General features: G+C 37.4%; 3 protein-coding genes, 1 long non-coding RNA gene and 1 pseudogene across 4 annotated transcripts; 2 read left to right on the top strand and 3 right to left on the bottom strand.

Moving 5' to 3' along the window:
• LOC148917908 (uncharacterized) lies at positions 1-918 on the bottom strand. Its single transcript, XR_016126200.1, has 2 exons — positions 310-918; positions 1-201 (listed from the first exon to the last, which is right to left on the bottom strand). It is a non-coding gene; the product is annotated as an uncharacterized LOC148917908 (long non-coding RNA).
• Positions 919-4,452: 3,534 nt separating this feature from the next.
• Positions 4,453-6,355, bottom strand: LOC103327859 (uncharacterized). Its single transcript, XM_089050942.1, has 2 exons — positions 4,680-6,355; positions 4,453-4,571 (listed from the first exon to the last, which is right to left on the bottom strand). The coding sequence occupies exon 1, from the start codon at positions 6,245-6,247 to the stop codon at positions 4,724-4,726; it is 1,524 nt and encodes a 507-aa protein (XP_088907068.1). The 5' UTR covers positions 6,248-6,355; the 3' UTR covers positions 4,453-4,571; positions 4,680-4,723.
• Positions 6,356-13,038: 6,683 nt separating this feature from the next.
• On the top strand, positions 13,039-14,601 carry LOC103327860 (mitogen-activated protein kinase kinase kinase 20-like; annotated as a pseudogene).
• A 778-nt stretch (positions 14,602-15,379) lies between these two features.
• On the bottom strand, positions 15,380-17,176 carry LOC103327828 (reticulon-like protein B22). Its single transcript, XM_089050691.1, has 2 exons — positions 16,458-17,176; positions 15,380-15,655 (listed from the first exon to the last, which is right to left on the bottom strand). Exons 1-2 carry the CDS (start codon positions 16,641-16,643, stop codon positions 15,569-15,571), a joined length of 273 nt encoding a protein of 90 aa, XP_088906817.1. The 5' UTR covers positions 16,644-17,176; the 3' UTR covers positions 15,380-15,568.
• A 717-nt stretch (positions 17,177-17,893) lies between these two features.
• LOC103327862 (mitogen-activated protein kinase kinase kinase 20-like) lies at positions 17,894-21,318 on the top strand. Its single transcript, XM_089050673.1, has one exon. The coding sequence runs from the start codon at positions 18,105-18,107 to the stop codon at positions 19,233-19,235; it is 1,131 nt and encodes a 376-aa protein (XP_088906799.1). The 5' UTR covers positions 17,894-18,104; the 3' UTR covers positions 19,236-21,318.
• The last annotated feature ends 40 nt before the right edge of the window (positions 21,319-21,358 follow it).

Genomic DNA, 21,358 nt, shown 5'->3' with positions numbered 1-21,358 from the left:
TGAAATGTCTCAAAAAGAGAATTCTTATTCAATTCAATACCGTTCCATGAGTAGTAATATCTAATACAATTATTCAATCCATTAATAATATTTTCTCTTATGGAGATGAAAATTAGAAAAATATCTAATTATTGATCTTCATTCTTGAGCTGCACCTCTTATAGCAGAAATCCAATTGGCCCTTGAAGTTATTTTCAGCAACTGTCACATAAAAATGGAAAAATAAAACACTGCAATTAGATAAAAATAAGCCAAAACCATAAAAAAGATAAAACCCAACAAGAAAAAAGACTAAAGATATATACATACCAATAGCAGGAGTAGGATATGTGGGTATGGCTTTTACGCAGGCAATTATACACTTTTTGAGAGACATTGTAGCTTCAATCTTGCATTCAGCAGGGCAGGCCTCAAAACAAGCTTTTCTAACTATCAACTTGTCATTATCGTTGCATTTTCTGTGGCATTTTCTCAGACATGGGTTGTGTTTTGGAGGAACATGATGAGAAGTGGGAGGAGGTGATTTTGGGACAACAGGGATTCTGATCATAGGTGGTGATACGGTTTCAAAAGGTGGGATTACAGGTCTAGGGTTTTGATGAGGAGGTGGAATTTTATCGACATGAGGAGAGTTTTCGAAAGGTGTGACATCATTGGCAAGCGAATAATAATCAACAAAGTTAGGGTCAACAACAGATTGGCCCATAGCAACCCAAACCATCATGAACATCATAACCACAACTGCTAAATTACTTCCCTTCATGTCCATAGCTACTAGCTCAAATTAATCTCACAGACTCTCTCCTTCTCACCCAAAATCTACTTGAAATTGTGTGTGGTTGATTTGGTTCTGCACACATTGCCCCTATTTATAGGATTGGACATATTGCATGAGATTGAGCCCATGGGTGTGTGTGTGTGTTTTGTAATTAGATTGAGCCTAAGGAAAGTCCATAAACCCTAATGTTGATTGATTATTAATTTTAGAGATTTACTTGCAGCATTTTTAGAGATTTACGTGCTCATGGTGTGTGTTTGTAATTAGGAATAACTTACTTTGATTAAGGAATTTTCTGTCATTAATTAAGGAATTAATTTCCTTTAGTTAGCTGTATGGATTGCTATAGCATTCAAAAGGGTACTACTAATTAACTAATTATTGGTGTATATAGTTGATGGAACGTACATCAAGGCTTTTATCATGCATGTAATCTTCGAAATTTGGAAGCAAGATAGTTAGCATGCATGCTCAAACCATTGTTCGAGTTCTTCTATTGAAAATATCTCGTTTATTTAAATTTATTGTCATTAAAATACTTTATGATTCACTTTTCTGTTTAGGATTTGATTCATTTCTTTCTCCAGACCCAAAAAATCAGTTCTTTCAGATCTTTTTTTTTCCTACGTAATATTTTCTGGTAAATAGTTTTGTCCTTTAACAAACTTGTTAAAATTAATATCAAAATGTATAGTTTTTTTTTTTTTTAATTCACATGAAATTTATTGTATTTTTTAACATTTAAAAAAATATTGTATAAGGGCTTCCTTTTTAAAAAGAAAATTGGTACAAGAGACCCACTAGTGCAGTGGTTTAGAGTGAATTGTTCCCCTAGGTAAGGGCTTGAGTTCGAGTCCTAACATCTATGTAGTGTGTGTGAGTTTAGTATACTATCGTCCCTCTCAATACGAAAGATCCTCCAAAAAAAAAAGTGTCAAATTTATTTGGAGGGTAAATATTTCTTTTTATCAGACAAACTCAAAACTAATTTCTGTTAAACTAATGAACTTGAACTTCTAGTTTCTATTGGGCATTCTCCTGGAACTATATGCCTGTGTTTCTTTCAATCCCAACTTAATGGGCTCAATTCTTCTTTTCTTTTTTTAATTGCAACCACTCCTTGTAATTTCTCACTTTTTAAATGAAACCAAAAAAGAAAACTAGGCAGAAAAAAGATGAAATTTTAAGCATTTTCCATTTGAGAAAGTTGTTGGGCATTTTGCATTTGAGGTCTTCCATCATAAAAACACATCACACCAACAGATAAAAATGAACACCAACATACAACAAAAATCAAATTAAAACTACAAAATTACAAATATCTAATGCATCTATAAAGCGAAGAAAGAAAAATTGAAAACCCAAAAACACAATCCAAATTGATCAAACAATTAAAATCAGATTCATACTTGCAGAGGAAACCCAGTATCCCAAAACCTAAAGAAGAGGGCTCAAATAGTGGATAACACACAAAAGACGGCCAGCCTCATGAACTTCATATGATACCTGGAAATTTCTATCTCTCAGACTTCTTTAAAGAGAGATCGCTGATAGCTATGAAATTCCATCTGTGCATGAAATTCCATCTGAACAAATTAAGCATACTAGAAATATATAGTAATGATTTCTGATCAGAGTACGAATGTATTAGTACGTTATTTTGAGCCTTTTCCGAAGCCACTGTCGTATATTGTTGGCCTTCTTGTATATGTACCTTGTGTTTGTTGCATGCCTGGCTATATGTATACTAATCTTCCTTTGCCTGGCTTCACCTGTGTGCCATACATGCATTACATGGTGTATGCAAGCCGAGACATACAACGTTCCGATGAATCACCCAATGCCAATGTTGTGCCATGTTTGGAGGTGTTTCAGCCAAACTGAGAAGTCTTTTACACAGAGGGAAACCTTTGTTATAGCCATCTGGTTATTTACAAGACTCACCTTAACTATGCGCCACTGTATATATAATATATTTGCCTAAGACAAAGAGAGCTTCAAGGAGAACGTGCTTCCCCCACTACCAGATATGTATATAGGTAGTCAAGTGGTATAGTGAGCTATAATGATAAAATGACAAAGATTTTGACTTCTGCTCTCTCTGAAGATGATTCTAGTCAACTAGAAAATGAATTTCAGTTGCTGGTGGGTTCTCTTTTCCATTATATTTTAATTTCCTAGTGTTATCTTATCCAATTGTTATAACTATGTTGTTGACTGTGCTTCCTACCTTTCATTGTATATCTAAGTTTGTATTTATTTCCTTGTTACATTGTATATCTAGTTTCTCTTCAGCAGGAAGACACATACTTTGTCTTCATAACTTGTTATTTTTAGGACCTTTCCTACTAAGAAGGAAGATAATATACTAAACTCACACACGCTACACGAATATGCTAGGACTCGAACTCAGGACCTTGTTTAGGGGAACAATTGCTCTAAACTACTACACTAGTGAGTCTTTTGCAACTAAATACGGGATTCATTTAAATGAAGGGACAGCAGTTGTAATAGAGTAGGTATAAAATAAATTAGAACTAAAGAGTAACATATGTTCAATTGATAGATATTGGCATACTAGATCATGGTACTTATTATGCATTTAAATAAGAGTTCACTTAATCAAATGTTTAATATTTGACAAAAGAAAAACAAAACATATTTGCATGTTATTTAAGGAGACAACATTCGCATAAAGTTGAGGTGGCAGGGACGCTGTTTCCATAAAAATTCAACTTGAAATTCATTCCCATTTGGACTGGTATACGAAAGTATATGGAATTCGGGGCACTTCCACCAAGAGTGTGCGTATATACATCCCTTTCGCGGTTGGTCAAATTATAATGAAGATGTCAAGCGGCCCCCTCCTTTTCTGTGTGCTTGAGAACCAAGATATTTAGTATTATTTTATTTAAAGGGTGCGTGAGGGAAAAATGTCTATATAGTAAAATTCAAAGTTAATTAGAATAGTCTCTGGGCAGATTTCCAATATTAAGAGATAAAATTAAATCTTTGGGCCTTTTGATAACAATTTCAATTTTAGTTTTTAGAATTTTTTTTGGTTTTTTGTGCTAGAGTATAGAGGAAAAAAGATGGAGAACGGAAGTGAGATTGGAGATGAGATTGAGAGGGAAGATGAGAGGAGAGGATGGAGAAGTAACATAAGTGAAAACAAAAACTAAAAACTGAAATATATTTGAAATTAGATTTCACTTTTATTACTTCTCTCCCTCCCATCATCCTCTCTCAATCTCATCATCACTTTCACTTTGGTCTTTGATTAGTGTGCGTTATTGAGTCCAATAAAAAGGTTGATAGTGTCCAAAAGCTCTTCATTGAATTGAATATTGTTTTTTTTTTTTTTTGGGGGTGAGGTAATTATCATGTGATTGATGCAATAGGTATACGAGAGAATTGAGACTCTTTTCTGTAAATAATTGCGAGTAGTTTTGGCTTAGTTGGTGGCGGTGATTGTAAAGCCAAAAAGATTAGACTCAGTTCTGTGCTTGGTTTGTTGCTAGATTAGGTAAACTTTTAGTTAAAAGGTAAGAACCTTCATGAGATTCTCGTTATTTATTGAATTCTTTTGATACAATAAAAAAGTAAAAAACAAAATTACAGAACACATGCATATGAGAAAGATAGGAATTCTTATTGTGATTGATTACATGAGATTCATGAATCATGCTATTACGCAGATACATGTTTTATTCTGACTCGAAGGATCAAAAACTTGATGATTAGCATCAGCTGCTGCAACAAGGTCGTTATTGAATACTTGATCGACCAGCATCTGCATTTGTAAACCACAAAATTAATTAAACATGGTGAGGAATCAAATCAAATCAAATAAATGGTTATATAAAAAAATGTAAATCACGTGATGATGTGAAATAAATACCTGAAGAATGATGAGTTAATTGGGCCGAAAATGAGAGACACAGATCAAGGAACGAGACTAAGTAAATATTCCTGGTTGCATTGGAGAATACACGCAGCGACACAACCTGCCTGATTCATACCCCGTTTTCTTGAGTAACGGTAACCGGGTACGGGGTGATTGGGGTCCACAGGATGAACTAGATCCACGGGACTCGCAGGTGTCACTGGTGTGACAGGAGTACCTGGTGAAGATGGAGCGGCGGGAGAACCAGGTGGAGATGGAGCGGAGGGAGAACCTGGTGGCGATGGACTAGCCGGAGGACCGGGTTTGGCTGGACTGGCGGGAGAACCAGGTGCAGATGGACTAGCCGGAGAACCAGGTGGAGATGGACCAGCAGGAGCACCGGGTGGAGATGGACCGGTGGGAGCACCGGGTGGAGATGGACCGGTGGGAGAACCGGGTGGAGATGGACCGGTGGGAGGAGAGGGTGGGGGATTCGGTTTGGCAGGAGCAGCGGGACTAGGCGGTGAGGGTGGAGATGGACCGGTGGGAGGATTGGGTGGGGGATTCGGTTTGGCTGGAGCAACGGGACTAGGCGGTGAGGGTGGATTTGGTTTGGTTGGAGTAGGGATGGGGGGAGGGCGGATAACGGGTGAAGGGATAACGGGGACAGGAGTAACAGGAACGGGGACGGGAGTAACAGGACGGACAGGACGGACAGGACGGAAAAAGCCTCCGCCTCCGCCACCGCCGCCGCGTCCACGGAAAAACCCATTGGTATTTTTTGCTGTGGGAATGCTCCAGACGGCGGGGGCTTGGCATTCGTAAGCGCAGGAAACACCACAAATGCCGTTTTTAAGGGCGATCTTTTCAGCCGACCAACCAGGTGGCGGTGGAGTGTTTAGGGGTGGGGGTGGTGGTATAACAACACCCGGTGGTAGAGGAGTATTGGGTGGTACAACAAAGGGTGGTGCTTTTCCTATGTTTTTATAAAGTTCCGGTGGGAGTGTGAAAGTTGAAGTTTGAGGACTGTTGGCAGGAGCTTCAACAGAAGGTGATGGTTGAGGACTATACGGAGGGAGTGGAATGTTTGGATCCAAAGGATTAAAATAAGGAGGAGGGCTTGGAACTGGTGCACTAGGAGTAGTTGGAGGAGAGAGGCCAGGAATTAATGGGTTAGGAAAGGCTGGTGGAGTGAGACCGGGAAGATTAGGGTTAGGAAAGGCTGGTGGAGTGAGACCTGGAAGATTAGGGTTAGGAAAGGCTGGTGGAGTGAGACCTGGAAGATTAGGGTTAGGAAAGCCAGGCGGAGTGAGACTGGGAAGATAAGGGTTAGGAAAGCCAGGTGGAGTGAGACCGGGAAGATAAGGGTTAGGAAGGCCTGGTGGAGTGATAGGAGGAGGGAGAACAGGAAGGCCTGATGGAGTGATTGGAGGGAGGAGACCAGGAATGCTAGGGTTTGGAAAGCCTGGTGGGATGATAGGAGGAGGGAGGCCAGGGATAGGAGGTGGAAGACCTACTTGAGCTTCAACTACAAACCCTAGGCTTGCTGCTACTGCTAGCAAAAGGACCATAATATTCATCATGGTCACCACCACCGATCTCTCCCTCTCTCCCAAGTGTAGATCGCAATGTACTTGGATATGATGATCGATGAACACAACCAGCCCACTATTTATAGCCTTGGCCTTGCAGTTTGCTATCAGAATTTTCCATTAATAGATTTCTGTGAGTGAATGCCAAATGAGAGCAAATTTTGGAGATCGTTGCTTGCATTTAGAATCAATTATAAACTGCCAATGTTCCGATTGTTCTCTTGCATCCATGCATTGCCGCCCTTTGATGGGAAAATTGAATTTGGTTCCTGCCGTCATGCTGGCTGTCATCCAATGAAACATTGACACCTCTTAATGAATTCCTTTGGTTATATCAGTCGATTAGGTAATTGATGAAAACACCATTCGATCAGCCCCTCAACTGAAGGATTAATATCTGGCGATCGATCAGATAATTAGTGAGATTATGGATGAGATAACTGATTGAACTCTAATGCATGCATTAATTCCCGTATTTTGTATCTTTATTTTTCTTTCTAATGGCTATGATTGTGTCCCTGATCAACAGAATTTAGTAAGATAGGAACTAAATTTTGGCATTTTATTTGTATATATAGTAACACTATAAAATGATCAATCAATCAGCAATTCAATAATATAATTAGGAGTCCACATATATATGGGCTTTCTTTAGTCTAATTACACAACCATGAGCACATAATGGTCACACATTTCATGCATAACAAGTACTACTGACAAGGGCTCGCAATTAGGGGAAAGTTCAAATCCTTAAAAAGGGCAATGTGTTAAGTGTATAAAATGAAACCATCGAGAAAAGAAACTATCATAAAGTCACTTATATTATTTGAGTAAAGTGGCAGGATTATTAACCAGTTAGTAAGCTAATACAACATTAATCACTTTTTTGGGCCTATTATACAATGTCATCTCATGATCTGAATCATTCATTTTTTAGGTCGTTATTCAAGGAATATCTCTCCCAAAAAAATAGCTAATCAAACATCATTTAACCATTTGATTATTATCATAAATATATTTCAATTGTGCACAGGAAATATCGTGTTTATTTGTTTATCTGATCCTAGATATATGACCAAATGTTGTCTTCTTTTTGTTGTTGACGGTAGACATATTTCATTCATCAATATAAATGTTTAAATCTTCCTCAAGCAACTTAAGCAATCAAATGGTAGGCATATTTCATTTATAAGGATGACTAAATATTGTCTAATGTGGACAATTATTTTTTGCAAGGTCATTTGATACTTGAATGTATTACCTCTAAAGGAAATGGTCTTGATCATGAGATGACATTGTGGGGTGTGCTCAAACAAAGCATCATATTAAATACACTAACGGGTTATCACTGTGCTATCTCCTCTGTATATATAAAGTCAAAAGAGTCTTTGATAGAATGTTGAATGTTTGCTGCATGGAATTATAAGGAGTAAGAAATATTTAACAAGTTTGCTTCAATTTTCAAATATAAAATTGTTGTGTTTGAAAAAATTCACAAAATTACTAATATTGTTGTGTTTAAATTGATTTTAATTAATCATGTTCGTGTTAGATCTATGTAGAATTCAATGCGTGAACACAAATTGTCATCTTATAATTTTGAAATGGGTTGCACCATGTTCATAAATCAAATCATAATCGTGTTGACATCGAACAAGTGTTGATCCTGAACACGACCTGTGGACACGAATTGCCCGGTCTGCAAACTTCAAATGAATACATATACCGGTGGATCCTTAACGATACTATTAAATAAATTCTTTTATTCTAATAAATCTGCAAACTCTTTCATCAACACATTGATCACGAAAGCGGAAATGACTAGTAATTAGCAACACCTAATTATTCTTCTGGCACTCTTTGTAGCAGGAATCAACATAGTTCTGCACTTTATCCTCAGTTAATAGGGTTGATGCAGTAGCAGTAACAGAATTATAAGCACATCCAGCAGTGCATTGAGATAGGCTGCTCGGGGCTTGTAGGCCGCAGTCTAGCAAACAGTCCTTGTAACAATCCCCGATGTGTGCTCTGCCTCTGCCACCGGGTCGTCGGGGTTTACGAACACGGCCAGGTCTGCGAATGCGGGGGGGTTTGATAAAACCCGGAATGCGAGGAAAGAAGAACCGGTCGGTTGAAGCTGAACCCGTGGTGATGCCGTGGCGGCGGCCGCACATAGCTGCACACTCAGAAGCACAACGACCTACATCACCAATGAATGAGTTTGGTGGCGGTGGACTTGCTGCTGTTTGATCTTCAACGTGAGCATTGTCATCTGGAGTGACTGTGTTGGAAGGGATGTTGATTAGATAATCTTGATGATCATCGGCTTGAACATTAACCAAAATGATCATCATAATCACCATCATGATTTTGATCATGGAAGAAGTGATGGTTCTATAGCTAGTTGCTTCCATGGCTGCCCAATCCCCCAGTCGATCTCTCTATCTTTTAACTATCAGAACTTTTGTTCTGCATGTTCGAATGTTGAGCACAGAAACAGACTATTTATAGCCTCTGTACCCTTTGTCCATCTTAATTAGCAGCTCGCTAATTAAGCTAAATTATATAAAGGAAAAGAAAAAAACTTCCTTAATTGGTTTGTAATGATGTCTTGACTTGGATTGATTTTCGTTAATTATTCCCTGATTTTTGTTGATTTCTATTGATTGTAGAGCTAACAGCCTACACTCTGGGATAGATTATCTCCTTAATCCTTTGTTATGTGTTGGCCTAAAAAAAATTACAAAAAACATGATGCGGTTTATGTTTTTAATTGAGTCTGACTGGTGATACATATAGAAATTGAAACTGACACCCCTAAATCCTTTGTGAAATGATTCAATTTAGTTTACAGATCACAAGCCTTGAAACCGTTATGCGAATAGATTAGAGCTTAATCAGAACAATGAACCATTATTAAAAATTCCTCTAAGGAAATTGGCGAATTAGATCGGTGCCTAAACAAACCTTGTTTTATGTAGTTTGTTCATCCAGTGTTGTAGAACATGTTTCATTTGTCCCTCTGATTAAGTAGCCAGATAATTTGCGACAAATTAATCTTAAATTGGTATAAATAATTGAAAATAATTAAAAGCCTACTGTTATGTTCTTGTTATCCTTTGATTGAGCTGCAACCATGCATTAATCCCCTTCTGTGCTTTCAATAATCCATCAACATTATAAACTTGTGCTCATCACAATGAACTAGACATCAATCTCATGCAATATGACAATTGGGTTTCCAATCCTGTACAAATTTGGGATTGAACACATGAAGGCTAGTTGTCAAATCATGAATTGAATAATAAAATCTTAAATTGGTAAAATCTTATTTACTACTCTTTTTACTTTTTACTTCAAAGTTCTGGTATCATGCTTGTGCTGCATCTGTATATTTGATAAATAAAAATGCCATGCAAAAATCTGAATTTGAAATCACCATATGAAATGAATCTCTTTTGGGTCATATCCCACTACTTGATCATCTCAAAGTCTTTAGTTGTGCATACTTTCCTTTGCTTCAACTTGTAAACCAAACAAGCTACAATAAAAATACCAGAACATGAGTTTTTCTTGGATATGCTTCTCAATATGAAGGCTATATTTGTCTTAAGTCTCCTTGTCAGATTGTTTTGAGACATCTGTTCCTTTTATTCCCAGTCAATCAGTTCTTTAGATCCTTCATCATTACCTCTTCAGCTTTTCAACCAGATCAACTTTCAAATATTTTACCAATCATTCTAAGTAATTCACACCAAATTCAAACCAGATCCAAGTCTGGAATCAGTGAAACGAAAGCCTTAAAATCAGTTGTCACAGATTCAGCTGATGTTGATCTATCGCCTTTTCTTCACCTTCTAAAGAAGTTGTGGCTATGATGCAATAACATAAGATAAGCAGGGAACATGAACTTCGGTGTATGCGGATGGCACCATAATTCACACCAAATTCAAAACAAAAAAAAACAAAAAAAAAAAACCATAAACACTTATAAATAAATAAATAAAAAGGACCTCCGCAAAGCCGCTCGGCTATACTCTTCTTTTTTAAAAAAACAATTACCACGTATGGCCGGGCGGCTATACTATTTATATATTTTTTGAAAGGACCAGCCTTGCGCCTAGCGTGCACGTGTCAAAAAAAGTGTATAGCCGAACGGCTATACCCTTCAACTATATTATATTTAAAACCCGTATCGCCGTGCGGCTATACTATTTATTTATTAAAAAGGACCCACTAGCGCATATAGAGCCCACGTGTCAAAAAAGGTATAGCCGGTCGGCTATACTATTTATTAAAAGAAATTAAAAAGAAACGACGCCGGTAAAGCCGATCGGCTATACTCTTCTTTTTGAATAATAAAATCCTGAGTATAGTCATGCGGCGATACTATTCATGAAAAACCAGCGATGAGTGCCCCGTGAGTATAGCCGCTCGGCTATACTATTTTTAAAACCAATAAAAAAGGGCTATACTATTTATGTATTTTATAAAAACTCACCTAACGCCTCATGTGTGAAAAACGTATAGCTGCACGGCTATACCCGGTTTTATTAATGTTTCTTCAAAAATTGTATAGCAAGCTATACTTATTTTAGACACGTGACACCTAGCGTTGTGCATCTACTCTGTTTTTTTTAAATAAAGCGTAAGCCACTCGTATACTATTTATTTTATAATAAAAAACCTACCTTTCTAGTTGCATTAGTTTATACTTTATGGATATTAATTTGCTAGTTTCGATATCTCCAAAGCAGACATTGAAGAGAGATCAATTTCACAGTAAATCAATTTGAGAGTTCAATTTTTTCTTCTTCTTTTGATGTTGATCTTTCCCCTTTTCTTCAGCTTCTAAAGCTCCAGCTCGGCAGAATGCTATGAAAGCAGAAATTGCTGCATAACATAAGATAAGCAGGGAACATCTAGTTTGGTATATATAAGGAATGCGGATGGCACCATAGCTAGACATACTGATTATATGTGTAAATTACAGAAATCCTTGTATGGTTTTACGAAGGAATCAAGAGTTTGGAACGAGAGATATACCACTTTTCTTCCCGCAATAGGCTCTTTAAAGTATCATATGCATAATCTTCTTTGTTTGTCAGGTACTGTAATGGCTCAGTGGTTATTATTCTTCTTTACTTTGATGACATAATATGGATTAGAAGTGATTCTGCTGTTACCTCTATTCTCTACTGTTTTTGTCTGCCTTGGCAAAAGAATTTGATCTCAAAAACTTGGGTGAACTGCACTGTGTATTCAATATATATCTTCAGGATTATTTGTCTCTCAGTGTAAGTATGTTAGAGACATTCTTACAAAGGTAAACATGATGGACTGTAAAATCTTGCATATTACAAGTATTTGTTATATTTTTAGGCTCAAGTCCTGTATCCTAGTGCTCAAAGAAACAAACTACTAGTTCAAAGTCCTGTATCCTGGTGTTCAAAGAACTAGGGCTCTTGATGTTACAGCAGGTGAACTTGCCTGGCTTTGACAGCCCTTGTTTGATCTTCATGTATATATTCTGTCTTGTTTTGTGACAATCTATAAGCTATAGCCCTCCCGTCCAAAATGAAAAATGAGTCCAACTATGGGGACCAAAAAACGTAAGTTAAGCCTCAAATGTATAGATTCAATATTGATTGTTACAAACTTTATTAATTATATCAGAGCCTCAGACATAGCACATGTACTTATTGTTGGTAGCAACCTCTGAGAAAGAAAACATAAGCTACGTAGTATCCTGCTCTGCAACATCTTTCTCGGCTAGATCATTCGTTCTCCTCAGAAATCGAGACAAACATGAACTGATTGATTGACTGTTCTCAGCTAACATATAAAGGCAAAACAAGATAATCCTGTTTCAGGAGCAGACATATAAAGGCAAAACCAACAAAAAACAAAAACAAAGCAAAAAAACAAAACAAAGATACAAGTCAGGCCAAGGAGGAAAATTTCCATGAATGTATTCAAATAGTGAAAGACTATGTATCAATGAAAAACAAAGGCTTATTCTTCTAAAATGGAAATTATTCCTTAAAATTTACTAGGACTATTTACCTTGATGAGTTCGCTTAGGAAAGAAAATGAGATAGGGTGGAAATAATAAATTCAACTTTATCCTATGAGGTTGTCATTCTTAGCACAACAAATTAAAAGGTTGAGATGAGAACACAATTCATATCAACATGCCACGTGTTACCGTCACATATAAAAAATGAAAATGAGTTTAATCAAGAGCGAAAGAAAATATAAAAGGGAAAATCATTTTTTGTGCTTGTCATAATAAAATGTGGGTGTAAACTAAGCTCAGTCATTTAATAAAAGAGACAATAAATTTATTTATTTATTTATTTTTTTAAAGAACGAGATTATGCTTTCCGCAGGTTAGATAATATTTAACTAACGGCCGTGATGTTTCCAGCTAAGAGTGGCCTAAGATTTCAAATTGGTAGCAGTCAGTCATTTATTACATCTCACAAAATAAAATCTTTTTATTTGATTTTTTTTGTTGAGAGAATCTTTTAATTAGATTTCTGTTAATTGGTAAGCGCAAGGAAAGGCCGCGAAAGAAAATATGACCGTTAGAACGCTCACCTCCTCCTCCGCTTTCTCTATGTAATAGAAAGAGGGAAAGAGGAAACCCAAACACCACACCAGGAAAAAGCAAACTCAGATTTCAAGAACCCTCACAAAAACTTTCACCGCGTCAAAATTAAGCAGAGAGAAAACCCTAAAACGTTCGTTTCGATGTCTCTTCTTCGTATCAACGCTATCGTCGTCTTCGTTGATCACCCACTTTCTCTGTTTCGTCTCTTTTTCTCTTACCCATTTCAATTTGATCGTTTTCTCCAAAATCACGAGCTTCAATCACCGCGTCAAAGTTACGCAGATAGAAAACCATAAAACGTTCGCTTCGATCACTGTTCTCTGTTTCAATGATAACGTCTCCTTCGTTGATCACCCACTTCTCTGCTTCGTTCTCTTTTTCTCTTACCCATTTGATCGTTTTCTCCGTTAATTTGTTTCTGTCAGACCCAGAATCAAAAGCTTCAATTTTTGTTTCTACAAAGTACGAAAAACAATGGGTTCATTGAAGAGGAAAAGAGAAACCCAGAAGGAAGACGAACCAGGGCTTCTAGAGAAGAGTTTTTTACTTACTGGGTGTGGCTCGTGGGTTCGAGGGCGGAAGCTCGGCCAAGGCGGATTTGGGTCGGTTTATTTGGCCTCTGTGAAAAAACCCAAATTGGGTAGCGAGGGTTTTCCGGCGATCATGGCGGTGAAATCTGCATTGATGGTTGAATCGCTTGAGCTGATGATGGAAAAGTCACTTCTTCAAACGCTTCGTAGCAGCCCTTTTGTTATCGACTGTTATGGAGAAGATGTGACTGCTGGGTTTGGTCATAATTTGGTATACAATGTCTTCTTGGAGTATGCTGATGGAGGAACAGTGGGGGATTTGATAAAGCAATCTGGGGGCTCTGGGCTCTGTGAATTACAAGTGAGGAAGTATACAGATTCGATTTTGAAAGGGGTTCAGTACATTCATGAAATGGGTTTTGTGCACTGTGATTTGAAGGCCTGAAAACATCTTACTTGTGACCTCTGGTTCTGGTTTTGTGCCCAAAATTGGGGACTTGGGACTGACAAAGAGGGCTATGAGCAAGCGTTCTAGTAGAGGCACTCCAATGTACTTATCTCCTGAAACAGTGCTCGATAGAATTCAGGAGAAGCCTTCTGATATTTGGGCATTGGGTTGTGTTGTGCTGAAGATGCTCACTGGGAGGCATCCATGGGATACAAAAGCCGGCGTGAAACTTCATGACCTAAAGCCTCAGATTGCTTCTGGAGTTCCTAACATTCCTGGTGGGTTATCAGAAGAGGCGAAAGATTTCTTGAACAATTGCTTTGTGAGGGACCCTTCACAGACGCTCACAGCAGCTAAGCTATTGCACCATCCCTTTATGACTAAAGTTGATGAGATTGGACAGGTTAAAGTTGAACCAATAAAGGAAGTTTCTTCAGTGTTATCTTCTGAGCACTGTGTTATTGATTATGGAAGTTTCATACCACTTGGAAGTTGGAGCTCTGAAGAGGAAGAGGAGATGGAGCAACAAATTCTTCCTTTGGCCCTCATGTCTCCTAGAGATTCAACCCCTGTGATCCCATCCACTGGGTGCCAAAAGCCATCAGCTTTTCCTATATTGGGTGCAGCTTAGTTTATATTGTTTTGAAAGCCTTCCATGAATTGATGTAAGGCTTGATATGTATATTCATTTCTTGGCGGCTGTATAGTTTTTATGTTAATATAGAGAGCTAATAGTTCCACTTTGATCTCTTTTCCTAATGTGTGTTGGTGTTACTGTTTTACTGATGTAGATTATCTCACTAATCATTGCATTTGACCAGTAGTTTACAAGTTGGGATTAAATCAGTAAAAAGTAAAATGTGCATGCTTGCCCCAAAATACAGGGGAATCTAACTTATCAAGCTATTCAAAGGCCTGTCGACAGCAATAATAGATGTATATCTTTTTCCTTAATCAGCATAGGGACAACAAGATTACCTTTTTTGTTTCCAAAATTATCCAAAGTATAACTTGTTCATGGTAAAACAGAGCACTATTGAAGAAACATAGTTTTTCTTTGGACTTTCATTTTTCCGATTTTTCATTTCAAGTCAGTAAAAATTCTAATCAACAATTTCAGCACAAAGGTTGTAGCAAAAACTAATGACCAGCATTTATTCAGCAATGGTATCAATTATTCAACAATTTGTATCGTAAAATAGTATGTCTTGGTTAACAATGTTGTACCACCCCAGAGTGGTCAGGCACAAAGTCGTATGTACACAGAAACTATTGAGTAGCTCGAAATACAACCGCACAAAAATATACAAAGATTCATTGTACATGGAGGTTACATAAAACTTAAGCTACATAGCATCTTGCTTTACAGCATCTTCCTCCGCTAGATCATTCGTTCTCCTCAGAAATCAAGACAAACATGCACTGATTGACCGACTGATCTCATCATATAAAGGCAAAACAGCATAATCCTGTTTCAGGAGCAGACAACTAGGAAATATAAATGTGATGTTTAAAACAAAACAGTCAGCAAAAAGGAAAATCACATGAATGTATTCAAATAGTGAAAGACTTTGTATCAATAAAAAAACAAAACAAAAAAACAAAAACAAAAGCAGTGGCTACTGAATCTGACAAAACAACACATAAGTTGCCACCCTGCTTTTTATCTTAAAAGACCAAACTACGAAAACAATCTCAGTTACGAAGAGGTAACAGATTTAAGCAAAAAACATAGCAGCATAGGCAACTGTAAGACCTGACACCAACCGTCCCAAGGCTGATAGCATGTAAAGACAAAACACCACCTGGAGAATGATTTAAATGAGAAGTTATCGGGTTAGCTGTCAGCAAGAACTACTTTGATTAACAAATTTGCATAGCTTTATTCTACGTGATAACATGCTATCACGATACTGATAAGCTACATCTACAACCATCGCCAAGGAAGGAAAATAAAAATCAATTTGATAGACTAGCACAGAAGTAGACAACTTTAATAACACATGATGGCCTGTCAGCCAAAGGACCTGCCATGGGACCGCAAGATACCTTTACTCAGGTCAAAAGTTTCATGATTAGAATTTAGAATTTATAGCTAGAAAAATATAGTGAGGGCTGTCTACTCAGTGCAAAAAGTTAATTTTCTACTATGGCGAAGCTACAAATCAGCTACAAAGATATTTTTTATTATCTTGTGGACTGTTATTACAAGTACATTTTAGCTTCCATTCTTTTCTTCTAAAATACTATGCAGTAGAAGAGAAGGCGCATTATGGAGTGCCCTCGAAGTGGCATCCAAGTCTTCCCAGTGAAAAAGACAAATGCAAGCATGAAAACACATGTACACACATAACAACATGCATATGGAGCTCCATACCAAAAGAAATCCAAATTTCTACAATATCAAAGTTCAAAATATGTCCTGACTTGGGCCACTTTATAATTCTTAAGACATGTATTAGCACCTCTCCTTGATACTTAAAGCTCGCAGCAGCTTATGTCTACATGTTAGCCGTTGAAAATTTTCATCCATAGCCACCAAGTAATAGAGACTGCAAAAGCTTGATACCAAAACAAAAATCAATTGCAGTCATCAAGCATTAGTACCTTGAAAAACAACCTCTTGTCATGCCCTGTGGCTGCAACCCTCAATACAGACTCAGCTGCTCCTATGGTATTGACTAACCATGCAACAATGCTATGAGCAGTGTCCTGTGAAATCTGCCACTCGAGTGGATCGACAGGTACCCTAGTCAACAATAAAACTAGATACTTCAACACAAAGATCACCATTCACCACTACAATCGTACCAAATCTATAAATTCATAATATGACACAGAAACCGGTTATCAAACAATACCATTCACACAATTATAATTTGAAACAAAGAACCACAAATTCTCAGTTCATCTATCACGGTAACAACTCCAATTTTTCTTCAATCCCCCATAACCTATTTCAATTCCAATGCATCCATTCAAGACAACCCTACAGAGTTAAAGAGCCTATCAAAATCTAAACAAAACCCAAATTTCTCAAAATCATTCTTAATCAAACTCAATTAAAGCACAACAAATTTGCATTCAATTTTCAACCATCATCAGATAAAACCAGACTCCAAACTGACCCAATAACCCAATAACAAGACTTTAGAAACCCAAATTCCTCAAAACCCAGAAAAAGAACTGGGTGCAATTCGATTTCTATCCTCATTGATTGTTAATTGTTCGATTTCTTTTTAGCTAAAATAAAGTGAAGAACATAACCATGGTGTGAAGTGGTTCACACCATGGTTAGAAGGTCGTGTGTAAGTATGACAATTACTATTTTTTGTCAAACCAAAACTCTTTGGGTATTTTATATTTATATATTTTCTTCTAAAATGGAAATTATTCTTCAAAATGTATTAGGACTATTTATCTCGACAAGGTCTCGTCTAGGAAATAAAATAAGATAAGGATGGAAATAACAAATTCAACTTTATCCTATTATGTTATCCTTCTCAATACAATAAATTAAGAAGTTAAGATAAAAATATAGTCCATTTCATTATGTCATGTGGTGTTACCGTCATATATAAAAAAATAAAGAAAGGTTAAGAAATGAGTAAAAAATAACTTTTCACTGTCCAAAAATTAAAAATTAGATATAAAACGGAAATTTTGTTTTTGTTTTTTGGTGCGTTATAATAAAATGTGACACTAAACTCAGCCATTTAATAAAAGAGAAAGTAAAAAAAAAGCAAGGTCTTATAAACAAAAAGAAAAACGGTTTATGCTTTCAGCGGTCCAGATTATACTAAACCAACGGCCCAGATTTCACAAAATAAAATAATAACAACAATAAAAAAATATTTTATAAGATTGTTAATTAGGGCAAAAGGAAAGGCCGCGAAACGAAAATATGACCGTTAGAGGGCTCACCGCCTTCAACCCTTATCTCTATATAATTGAAAAATGAAACCCAACTCCACCAGGAAAAGGGAAAATCAGATTTCATAAACCCTCACACAAAGTCACGAGCTTTCAATCAACGCGTCAAATTTAAGCAATATAAAACCCTAAACGCTTTGCTTGCTTCAATTGCTCTTATATCGTCTTCTTCGTGGATCACACTTCTCTGCTTCTTCAACATCAATCAGTTCATCTCTTTTGCTCTTTACCCAGTTGATCGTTTTCTCTGTCTGTCCCTTTGTTTTTGTCAAAACCCAGAAGCCAAAAGATTCAATTTTGTTTTCACGAACTACAAGAACAATGGGTTCATCGAAGAGGAAAAGAGAAACCCAAAAGGAAGACGAACCAGAGCTTGTTAAGAAAGAAAGGAGTTTGTCACTTCCTGAGTGCGAGTGGGTTCGAGGGCGGATGCTTGGCAAAGGCGGATTCGGGTCGGTTTATTTGGCCTCTGCGAAAAAACCCAAGTTGGGTAGCGAGGGTTTGCCGGCGATTATGGCGGTGAAATCGGGACGGGTCTTTGAATCGCCTGAGCTGCTCATGGAAAGGACACTTCTTAAATTTTTTGGCGACTGCCCTTTTGTTATCGACTGTTATGGATCAGATATGACTTCTGATGCTGAAAACAAATGTACATACAATGTGTTAATGGAGTATGCTGATGGAGGAACAATGAGGGATTTGATAACAAAATCCGGGCGTTGCGGGTTGCTTGAGTCCCAAGTAAGAAAGTATACAGGGTGTCTTCTGAAAGGGCTTCAGTACATTCATGTAAGGGGCTGTGTCCACTGTGATCTGAAGCCTGAAAATATATTGCTTGTGAGTAGCAGTGATGGTGATTTTGTGCCCAAAATTGGGGACTTTGGACTGGCAAAGTTTGCTGTTTATAAAAAAAAGAGTCGCAAAGAACCTGCTTGTCAAGGCACTGCAATATATTTTTCACCAGAAGCCGTGCTTTATGGAAATCAGGAGAAGCCTTCTGATATTTGGGCCTTGGGTTGTGTTGTGCTCGAGATGTTAACGGGGAGGTGGCCGTGGGATTTGGAAGCCGGCGCGACACTTGGAGACCTACAGCTTCTGATTGCTTCAAAAGTTCCCACTGTTCCTGGCTGGCTATCAGAAGATGCTAAAGATTTCTTGCGAAAGTGCTTTGTGAGGAACCCTTCTGAGAGGTTGGAAGCTGCTAAGCTATTGAACCACCCTTTTGTGACCAAACTTGATGGGTTTGGAGAGGTCAAAGTTGAGCCATTAAAGAAGCAAGTCTCTGCAGTGCCATCCTCTGAGAATTGTGAAGAGGCAGAAGGTTCAAAACCTGGGGATGCAGAGGAGATTCTTCCCTTGGCAGTCCTGTACCCTGGGGACTCAAAACCTGTGATTCTTCCAACCACTGTGTGCCTAAAGCCATCAAATGTTGCTATAACTGGTGCAGCTTAAAGCTTTTTCATGGATCAGTATGATACCTCATCATTCTGTACATTCTTTTCTTGGTGGCTGTACTGATTTCATTATTAATAGAGAGCTAGTTCCACTTTGATTTCTTTCTCTTGGTTCATTTTTCAAGTGTCTTCTTGTTTTGTACTTTGCATTTTATCCACTAGGTTTATATACGGATAGTAGTTTACAAGTTGGGATTAAATCAAGTAAAAAGGTTCATGATTGCCCCAAAATACAGGTCATTCTAACTTATAGGCAGCAATATTGAATTCATATCTTTTCCCTTAATTAACATAGGGACAACAAGATGGACATCTCTTCTTTATTGTTCCCAAAGTACATCCATTTGGATAATGCGATTCTCTGGTTCCAATAGCAGAGTCTTGAATCTCGATCACTCTTGCGAAATCTTCTTGCACTTGCTATAGCAGGAAGCAACATGGTTGAGCAGTTTATCATCAGAATCTGCAGCTGGCATAGCATTATGACTCATAATGCTTATGACACAAAATCAAATGTGATGAGTAAATTATAATGAATATATGAATTCTGATGTAAATAAACATGATAAAACATATAGATTCTGGTATGTATTACTTAACGTACGTACCTGAGTGATGATCAGTTAATTTGGTATTGGCAGTAACAAAATTATGGGCACATCCAGCAGTACATTGATAGAGGTTTTGGGGCATTTGGTTGTTGCATTTCCGCATACACTGATGCATACAAAAGTCATGAGGGGGAAGCAATAAACCAGGACAGGGAACGGTAGGAGCATTGATTTGGAAGCCGTTGAGACATTCAAGAGAACAGGATTTTTCACACATTTCGTAATTAATATCACGAAAGCGGGCTGCTGGTGGGGGAGGTGGTGGTACTAGAGGATCAGTACTAGGGTTGTAAGGGGAAAAGAGGGAGTGAGGGGGGGAGGATATCTACGTAAGGGATGAAGTGGTCTAGGGTTGTACTGGATTGGATTCGGTTGCACTACTTGAACTCTTAAGCACAAGAAAAATGTTCATCATGAGCAACATGATGTTCATGGCTGCTCCTCTCTATCTCTCTCAAGAAATGTTTATCTATATATGTTGGATGTTCAATTGAACACAAGTCCTGTATTTATCTCCTCATTTAGAACGTACCCTTAATTTGGTATGATGAGTATTGAGATCAAATTTTGCGTCATGTGTATATATGGAAACAATTAACATTATTAATTACGATGATGATGAGCACATAATTCATGTATAATTGGAGGAAATTCCACTAATAATTGTAATCATTCCTGGTAATTCCCGGTTCTTGGATTGAGAAACAGAGGAGCTAATTGTAATCAAATATCATTCCACTACCCATAACTTGAGGAAAAAGGAAACGACAGAAATTAATTTTGTAGAATAAGCAGCCCCTTAATTTGCACCTGCTTTTAAATAAACCTCAATATTAACAGCAAGCCCGTAATCTTAAATGACCTTGCAAGCCCAAAAATAGGTAGGTAAGTTATAACTTTTAGCCCACGCAAAATTTTATAGGGAGGGTGTTATATATGGACCCTTCCCTTATACCCTTGTATGCCTACAAATTTGAAATGTTTTTAACTAAAACATATTATATGTATCTGCACCTGTTTGCACTTCTGTGGATCCGCCAGTATGTGTAAATCATTATACGATTAATATGACCACATTGGTTAACCCACCACGATACCATATAATGATTCAAATCAAACTGTTCACGCTTGTTAGGTTGGACTAAAATAAGAATTTGACTGTTTAGCACTAATCATGTTTTGGGCCAAACAATTAAAACAGCACATAGATTGGGGAAAAAATAATTGGATTTCATTGTCACATTTGATGGACAGCACATAGATTGGGGAAAAAATAATTTTATTATATCAATCGGAGGCTCATCATAACACAGACTTTTATCGTTGGTACTGCGATTCTTAGATTCAAATCAACTTATAGATAGGATCTTATCTCTCAACCTAACAGTCTCGATCACAATAGTTCAGAATACGTCTTGCAGTTGTTGTAGCAGGAAGCAACATGTTTGCGCACCACATCAGCATCTGCAGCTAGCATTATAACGCAAAAATTAAACTTAAATCATGACTA

The sequence above is a fragment of the Prunus mume genome, linkage group LG4, assembly GCF_029339155.1.
Source record: "Prunus mume cultivar Tortuosa linkage group LG4, ASM2933915v1, whole genome shotgun sequence".
NCBI lineage: Eukaryota > Viridiplantae > Streptophyta > Magnoliopsida > Rosales > Rosaceae > Prunus > Prunus mume.
The sequence above is the reverse complement of the archived record's forward strand: the minus strand, read 5'-3'. Positions and strand labels throughout refer to the sequence as shown.

Bases quoted from the DNA above. Each gene is read 5' to 3' on its own strand.
- LOC103327859 (XM_089050942.1), bottom strand. From the start codon at position 6,247: ATGATGAATATTATGGTCCTTTTGCTAGCAGTAGCAGCAAGCCTAGGG.
- LOC103327828 (XM_089050691.1), bottom strand. From the start codon at position 16,643: ATGGTGATCTTTGTGTTGAAGTATCTAGTTTTATTGTTGACTAGGGTA. The intron at 15,656-16,457 runs GTACTAATGCTT...ATCATTCTCCAG, and splicing joins ACAAGAGGTTGTTTTTCAAG to GTGGTGTTTTGTCTTTACAT.
- LOC103327862 (XM_089050673.1), top strand. From the start codon at position 18,105: ATGGGTTCATCGAAGAGGAAAAGAGAAACCCAAAAGGAAGACGAACCA.